Consider the following 7,989-nt stretch of genomic DNA (forward strand, 5'->3'; position numbering starts at 1 on the left):
CGCGCACACACACAAATAAATAAATCAAATTTTGAAAAAATAAAAAAAAATAAACTTGATAGTAATATATTATCCTAACATATTTGTGAGAACGGGGCGCCCACCTCATTTGCCCGTAGGAAGGTTTGACTAGTGAGCAACATCTACACTCTAGAGAAGCTGGTTGTTAAGGTCTAGTTTCTTGGCTCCTACTTCTCAATGTCTGTATAATAACCTATCAGTTCTCCCAGGGATTAAAACCTGAGATTCTTTACGATTTTATCCCCCGTATTTATCTGTGAGGAATCCTGCATTTCCTCTGTGTTTGGAAACAGCTGGTTAAATTGTATTTTGAGGGGCAGTGATGAGGGCATCGGTGGGTTGTGTGGGTCTCATTCACCCTGACTGCTGAGCCAAAATCCAGCCGTCCCACGGTCTCCTCTCCCCATGTGGCCTCCCTGCCTTTGTTCTCTCCCTCCCCCACACTTTATAGTACACATCGCTGTACTTGTACTCACTTTGGAACCAGATGTATTGCTCTATAAGTGTGCCATTTTTTCCCTCTGGACCTGACTTTGTATATATTTCTGTTTACATTTCAGAATTAATTTATCTGTAGTATCATTGCAAAAACATTCCTATTCTTGAATAAAGATCAGCTGTCTTCCCTGGTGCTGTTCCTCCTGTGATACACATGGTGGTCTTACAGACTCATACCGGAGTGGCTTCCTCTCATGTCTGTCAACCCCCCCCCCCCAACTCTACCCTCCTTGAAGGCAGAAATATGATTGCGTTCTTTTTTGCTTAACATGTCACTGTCAGTATACTTTTGGATCTTGAAACATTTCTTGAGTTTATGGCTTGGAGTCACTTGTTGGGTCTCAGTATTCTGTATTAGAGTACTGCAGTACAACTTCAGCAGTATGCTACTGAAGAGTAATGAGAGGAGTGATAATTTCTTGAAGAATGGTGATTAGTAAGCCTTCTCAGTGTATTTGGTGGAGTGACTCGATGGAGACCCAGGACCCTCAAGTGACACCGGCATCCTTACCCAGAATGTTCGAGTCATCCGCTTGTGTCGGAAAGCCCAGAGCACAGTTCCTCACAGCAAGGCACAGCCAAAGATCCCCAGCTCCCCGTTTGGTTTTCCTGCACCTTGTGTGCATCGTCAGGTGATGCGAAGCAGGCAGAGTCTGAGCTTCTGTAAGATGGGCATTGGGAGCGCGTTCACAGGAGAGAACGCCCAGAGCAGCGTGTTCCCTGCTGTGGATGAGATGCTCGTGTCAGCCGTCCCGTAGAGGAAGGGCTCAAGAGTGCGACAGTGGCAGCTGTCAGCGCTCCTCCGGCGTGCGGTGCAAGCTGCCATGCTGAGTCTCTGACTAAGCTACTAATAATGTCTTCTAAAAACATGCGCCACCTGAACAGATAACAGTGGGATGCCTTCCTCAAATGCCAGTAACTGTTAGTCTTGTTTTATAAAATAATGAGGTATGATTTTAATTGTGTAACTGATCATTTCTTTCTCTCTTTTTTTTTAGGGTGAAAATCCTATTTATAAGAGCGCCGTGACAACTGTAGTTAATCCAAAGTATGAGGGAAAATGAGTCCTACCTGTGCAAACTTCACAACACTGAATGCAAAGTAGCGATTTCCGTAGCCACAGTAAGGTAGCTTTAGGGCACTATTGCCATGGTTTTACTCATGGGCAAGTTTTGACAATGTATAATATGTATAATTTTAAAATTTTTTTTTATTATTTTGAAAATAATGTTATAATCCATGCCAGGGACTGACAAAAGACTTGAGACAGGATCATGATCCTTGTCAGCTAAGGTCACATTGTGCCTTTTTTGACCTTTTCTTCCTGGACTTTTGAAATCAAGCTCTTACTGAATTATGTGACATTTCAAAGGTGATTGAAAGCTCAGTAGTGAGCGTGACGAGAGTTTCTGTTAATCATGTATTAAAACTGATTTTTAGCTTTACAGGCAGTTTTCAGTTACACGGAATTCCAAAGTAAGCGTCTTGCTAGGTAGTTTAGGATTGTTTTCAATCTGTTGCTGTTTGCCTGTTAGGCATGATTGATGACATAGCTGAAAGATGTGTTGAGAGTTACTGGTGTAAAACTGTCTTAGAATTGTGGATCTGCAGAGGCCATGGGAAAAATTCAGAGAGTTAGGAAGGAAAAACCAATAGCTTTAAAACCTGTGTGCCATTTTAAGAGTTACTCAGTCTCAGTGACTTTTATACCTTTTCTCTATAAATTTAAGCCTTGGATAAAAGTACTGGGAACTTTCTGCTAGAGTCTTTGATTTAGCACTATTTACCTAAAGGCCATAATGCACGTAGTGTTTGCTAATCAGGGACATTTGAATTGGATTTATTTTGTTATTTTTTAATACCTGGTGCTTTTTGTCACCTCCTCTAATCCCTTAACATAGTCGCAGTTCATCTGAGACTTTTTTTTAAACCAGTTCTTTCTCTTTTGAAGCTGTAGCTGTACATTTGCCTTTTTCATGAACATGCAAAGCTGTAGCTTGTGCAGCAGCAGCCACTCAGGCAGCTGTCCCTTCCTGCGGGCCTGAGCAGACACTGCATATTCACTTCTCACTGGCAGAGCTGCTGGCTTCTTTCCATGCTAGTCACGTTCTTGTTTTAAGTGCCTTTTAATTTTAACAGTTCACTTTTTACAATGCTGTTTACTGAAGTTATTTATTAAATAAAAATGCCTAAAATACTTAAATGGAGTGTTTCGGCTCTGTGTTGATTTGTCAGTTTGTATGCATGAGCTTTTCATGAATTGAAAAGGTTCAAGAAAAGTATTTCTAGTGGCTTCATATTCCATTGAGGAAGCTACAACAGTTCTTTTTTTTTTGGAGGGAAACATTGGTGAAATAAGCATTGTGATCCTGGACCCCTTGTGTTGGGAGATAAGATTTATCTCTCCATTAAGCAGAACTAATTCTTAAGACATCACCTTCGACCTGACACTAGAAGCTGGAAGTTATATAACTTTACTTAAACTAGCAGTAGGATTATCATTATTCTCTGAAGAAAAACTGGAGAAGTTTTTGTTTTTGCTTGGCTTTGGTTTATTTTTGTGCAAAGGCGTATGTCCAGAAAGAAGTGGCGCCCCGGTTCACAAGCTCATTTGTCCCACAACTTTAGGAGAGACGGCTGTGCTTGTGTTTGTGAAGGAAAGATGACAGCGGCTGCTTTGTCCCCTGATGTGGTGTTTGCAAACAAAAACAAAATGCCGCCTGATGCTTTTGTCTGTGGACCAGATTGTTCTCAAACAAAAGCATTGGTGAGCCGAGGTGCCACCGTACTGATGCGGAGCTTATCAAAAGGAACACGTACTCCTTCTCGCCCAAGCAGCACAGCTGAGGGATTCGGGCACGAGGACAGCATTCAGGTCGCATCCTGCTAGCCTCTGCTGCGTGACTCCTCCCCGCCCCACGTCACTGTAACTCACAGTCGTTTATTCCGGTTCACTGCCTTCTCAGTTTCGATTAAAGCATCTTTTAGGTGAGAATTGCCTATTTTTACTGGTTTTAAGATCCATGAAAAAAATAATGTTGCTCATTTACTACTCCCTGTCTCTGGATTTAATCCTGTGTCCTGTTTAAGCCTGCTGTCCGCACTCCTGATGAGCTCACTCATTTTCCTGTGTTTCAGCACACTCAGTTGACTTAAGTATATCTGCCGCAGCGCTCTGACCCTTATGAGGAGAGCTTTTATTATCCTTATAAAATGAGATCTGTTTTCTGTATGTACGTGTTGTTTTCACATCTGTCCTTGAGGTTGAAAGTTTGCAGTTTATGTTATGATTCATAACATAAGATAGTTCTCTGACTGTAGAAATCTCGTGTGGAAAGCTGGAGAAATTATACTGAATGTTGCTTTCTGCAAGAGCAGTGATGCTTAAATAATTTTGCTTGAAACATTAGCAGTTTAAAAATATAGTCTGATGGGTTGATAATTATATTTTATATACACATACATACCAAATGAAGCCACATAGAACCTTTGCACTAAAACATTTTGGTTTTCAGCATGTTTTCTTCTCTAGTGAGACACTTTTAAAAAACTAAGTCTTGAAAATAAAATAGACAGCAGCACAAGCACCTACCTGGTGAGCACAGAGTCCTGAATTTGATTCCTGGTACCCCCCCCCCCCGGAAAAAAAAAAAAAAAAAAAAAAAAAACCAAAACAACATCTTGGCCGGGTGTGGTGATATGTGGCTATAATCCCAGCACATGGATGGCATGAGACAGGAGGATCTTGCAAGTTCTAGACCAGACTGGGCTACAAAGTGAGCTCAAGGCCACCCTGAATTATGCTTCCACCCATGCTGCATTACTGGTTCTGTCCTTAGGTTTGGCAGCTCTGAGAAGATCTATGTGCGCTGGGTCACCATCGGGTCCTCAGAACAGTGGCCCGCAAGGAGTAAGGCCACCAGTATTTGTAGCCCGACCAGGTTTCATCCCATAACTTACTGCCCCTTCTTCCTCTCGGCAAGCATCTGCCGTAATGTGCGCTGCCGGCTCCTGACTTGCGTCCTGGTGCTCTCGTGTTTGCCTCCAGGAGAAGCAGTTCCTTCCTTGCCTGCATTTTTAGTTTCCCCTTTTCTGGACCATTCTTGTTAGTAACAAACGTGCTATAGATATCTTTTTCTTATCCCTTTATAACTCGAAAAAGAGCCGTCTGGCTCACGTATCTCTGGCCAGCTAAATTTTGACACAGGTGTCAAGTCTATGCAGTGGGAAAGACAGGTTTCTTTAGCAGATATTGCCAGGATAAGTGAGTCTCTCTGCATTGCAAGGGTTCAGAATGAAGCTGAACCCTTGCCACTCAGCAGGATAGAGAAATTAATTCAGACTGCAGTGATGACCTCCATGTAAGAGCCTAAATAAGAAATTTTAAAGAAATACAGGGTTATGGCTTCATGCTTTAGATTTTACAGAGGATCTGTAGAGCTGGTGTCAGAAGTATGAATAGAAGAGAAACAGATAATTTGGAATTTATCAAAATTAGAAATCTGCTTCAAAAGAACTTATCAGGTCTGGGAAGATAACTCAGTAGAATAAGCACTTGCCTGGCAAGGGCAAGGTCCAGAGTTCATTCCTGGTACTTGAAAAAAACCAAACACACAAAAAAACTTAAGTGATCAGCAAAATTCATGTTTTCTGAAACCTGGCAGCCAGATCCCTGTAGATAACATGGGGAGGAGCAAAAGAAAAGTAGATCTCTAGGAATCTGGCAGGAACTGACAGGAAAATTAGGAGCTACGGAGAAGTTGGAAAAACAGACGACAATGCAGAGAACTAAGCGAAGCAGTCTAGAACCTGGCTCCTGGGAATGGGGAATCCGTGTCCTCAGACAGTGTACGCCTCCAGGGCCCAGAGCTCCAGGGTGCACAGTGGACTAGGCCAGCAGGAGGGACCCAGGAGGGACCTAGGGCTTGTGAGCGGCAGGAGCAGCGTAGGTTCTGCTTCAAGGTGAGTCCTTCCACCTGGCAGGCAACAGCTGGAGAGGGAGTCCCGAGCAGCATCTGCCCTGTCACCAGGGTGTGTGGTCAGTGTCACTGGGGGAAGGACTTGCTGAAGACAGATTCAGAAATAGTTCTGGGGCGCCCCAGTGTGTCTTCCTACAGTGATCTGATGATACAGCCAAGGGAGACAGCTGCGGACACGGGTCTGGCTAGAAATCGACAGCCTCAGGAGCTGCTGCTCAGGCCAGGAGAGACACGGGGCGTACCCTTCACAGGGAGAAGCCGGGCACAGCCCTGCCTGGCTTCTGAGAGTGCTGGCACCAAGGACAGGGGCCGCTTACGCCCCGGCCCTGCTGCCTACGGCCTGCCCAGGTCAGCGATGTGCTTGTCTTCCTTCCCCATCTGCCAACGCGAGCAGGGACACACCTCGGTGGGGTCGTGGTCACAGCCTGTGGGAATCGGGGCCATGGAAGAAGAGCAGGCTGCCTCACAAACCCACAGCCCTAGAGAGGTGGAGACAGGCGTGACGTGCAGGATTCCAGAGCTGGATTCTGAAAAGAAGCTACTCAAAAAAGACGTTTTTTCCTTTTTTTGAATTCATTTATTTTTGTTATTCACAATTTTAGGGTGAGTGGGGAAATTTACTTTCTCATTTTTCCTTTTAATATTTTCTTTTTTCCCTCTTTATCTTTTTCTTGTTTTTTTTTATACCTTTATCTAATTCTATTCATATTTTTTATTCCTTAATAGGATACTTCATCTTACCTTTCTCATCTTTTTTTTCCCCCATTTTCTGTGGTTTAATTTATCAAGGTTTTCTTTATTCTTTCTTTCCCTACTGCTTGTCTTTATTAGTATAATGATTATTATATTAATCTATAGATAAATAACTCATTTTATTACTGTTAAAGGTTTTTTTTCCCTTAGTGGAGGTATTAATGTGTTCAGTAGGTATTTATATCTATTTGGTTTAAGAATTCACACTATAGTTACAGATCTGCGGTTAAGGGTGGCACATTATTGGTCCCTAGGATAGGTCAGTATCCAGTTTCTTTTTTACCACTACTGTTGCTAACTTTATTGCTGTTACCAAAATGGCATAGTCATTATTAGTAATAGTTGACTTTCTCTGTATGGCAGCATCTGGATTGTCTTTGTGTCATTAACAGTACTCTGCCCAATTCTGGGAAAACTGGATGCTGGGCAAATTTTACTGCATCTTCCCCACTTCTGAGTTAATAGAGGTCGTTGGATCTTGGGACAGAGGCAGAGTCCTATAGATAGCCATGCCAGAGTGCATCATGGGAAAGCAGAACTAACTAAAGAGGTCTCAATCTAGTAACCAGATTTTCCCAGTTAGTGCCTGCACACCTCAGCACACACACAAACCAGCCCAGACGAAACCAAACCAACAAAACCCAAAACAATAGAAACATGAGAAAACAAGACAATAAAAAATACTGCAGAGTGCAGCGGCTGGGGTTCAATCCCCAGTGTGCCGTGCGGACCCTGCCCCTGGAGCACTGAGACAGTGCTTGAGTCTGGGCATGGTGCATGTGCCTGTAATCCTAGCGCTTGGGAGGCTGAAAACGAGAATCACTGCGAGTCCGATCTACAGCAATCGAACCTCGGCCCCTGAGTCTGCCTAAGCAGCTACTTTAATCCACTGAGCTATCTCACTCTTAATTTTGTCTCTTTTCTACAAATTTATTTTAACAAGAGTATAATAATAATTGGTAAGATGTTAGAAATGGTACACATTTAGAAGATTCGATGATAAAAATAGTGGAGCAAACATGGTTAAATCGCTATTGTTTTGAAAATTTGTGACATGTATTGCTGTATGTTACCCTGTTTCTGTCTTTGTTTCTGCTATTTGTTTTTGCTTTTACTCTTCAAAATAAAACTATAATAAAGGAGGTTAAAATGAGGTGCTCAGTGAGCTTGAAGAAGATACAATTTAACAGATAACAGATGTAATAAAATGACAAGGGAGCTTATGGAAGACTAATAAAAAGCTGAGCTGAACGAAATAATCCAAAGTATGAATGGACAGTTTGTCAAAGAATTAGAATACAACGAAAGGTTCCAAGAAGAAATCCTGGCATTAAAAATTTGACTGAATGTATGTGTGCAGAAGGGATCATCAGAGCTGGAGCACAGGGCTGCTGTCAGACCAAGTTTTCAGAGATACCAAACAGAAAGAAAGCATGAGACAGCACCAATGGCACGAAAACCCTGTTTACAGAAATAGCAGAAAACTTTGAAATACAATCACAGGTAAGTGAGGCATATAGAACCCCAAACAGTGATGATGAGAAAACCTCTCCCAGGCATATGCTCAACATTCCAGAAGTACCATACAAAAATTAGATTTTAAGAGTTAGAGAAAAGCAACAGAAACCTTACAGGCCAAAAGAGATTGAAGAGTGTGTGGAGAGCTTCCTGCTACCCTGCGCCGGCGGAACCAGTCCCAGCTCAAGCGCAGCGTGGGCTGGACCCTCTCCCACCCCCT

The 7,989-nt window shown here is 42.7% G+C and overlaps 1 protein-coding gene across 5 annotated transcripts in view; it reads left to right on the top strand.

Moving 5' to 3' along the window:
- Window positions 1-2,726, top strand: part of Itgb1 (integrin subunit beta 1) — a 53,517-nt gene extending 50,791 nt beyond the window's left edge. For all 5 annotated transcript variants that reach the window (XM_023701905.1, XM_023701906.1, XM_023701903.1 and 2 more), the window contains one exon: window positions 1,518-2,726. Coding sequence is in view for 1 of the 5 variants with exons in the window: in XM_023701904.1 (XP_023557672.1) it covers window positions 1,518-1,583 (66 nt within the window). In the remaining 4 variants the exon portion in view is untranslated. The remainder of the gene's footprint in view (window positions 1-1,517) is intronic.
- Window positions 2,727-7,989: the final 5,263 nt, after the last annotated feature.

This window comes from Octodon degus, unplaced genomic scaffold (assembly GCF_000260255.1).
Source record: "Octodon degus isolate 3935 unplaced genomic scaffold, OctDeg1.0 scaffold00144, whole genome shotgun sequence".
Classification (NCBI taxonomy): Eukaryota; Metazoa; Chordata; class Mammalia; order Rodentia; family Octodontidae; genus Octodon; species Octodon degus.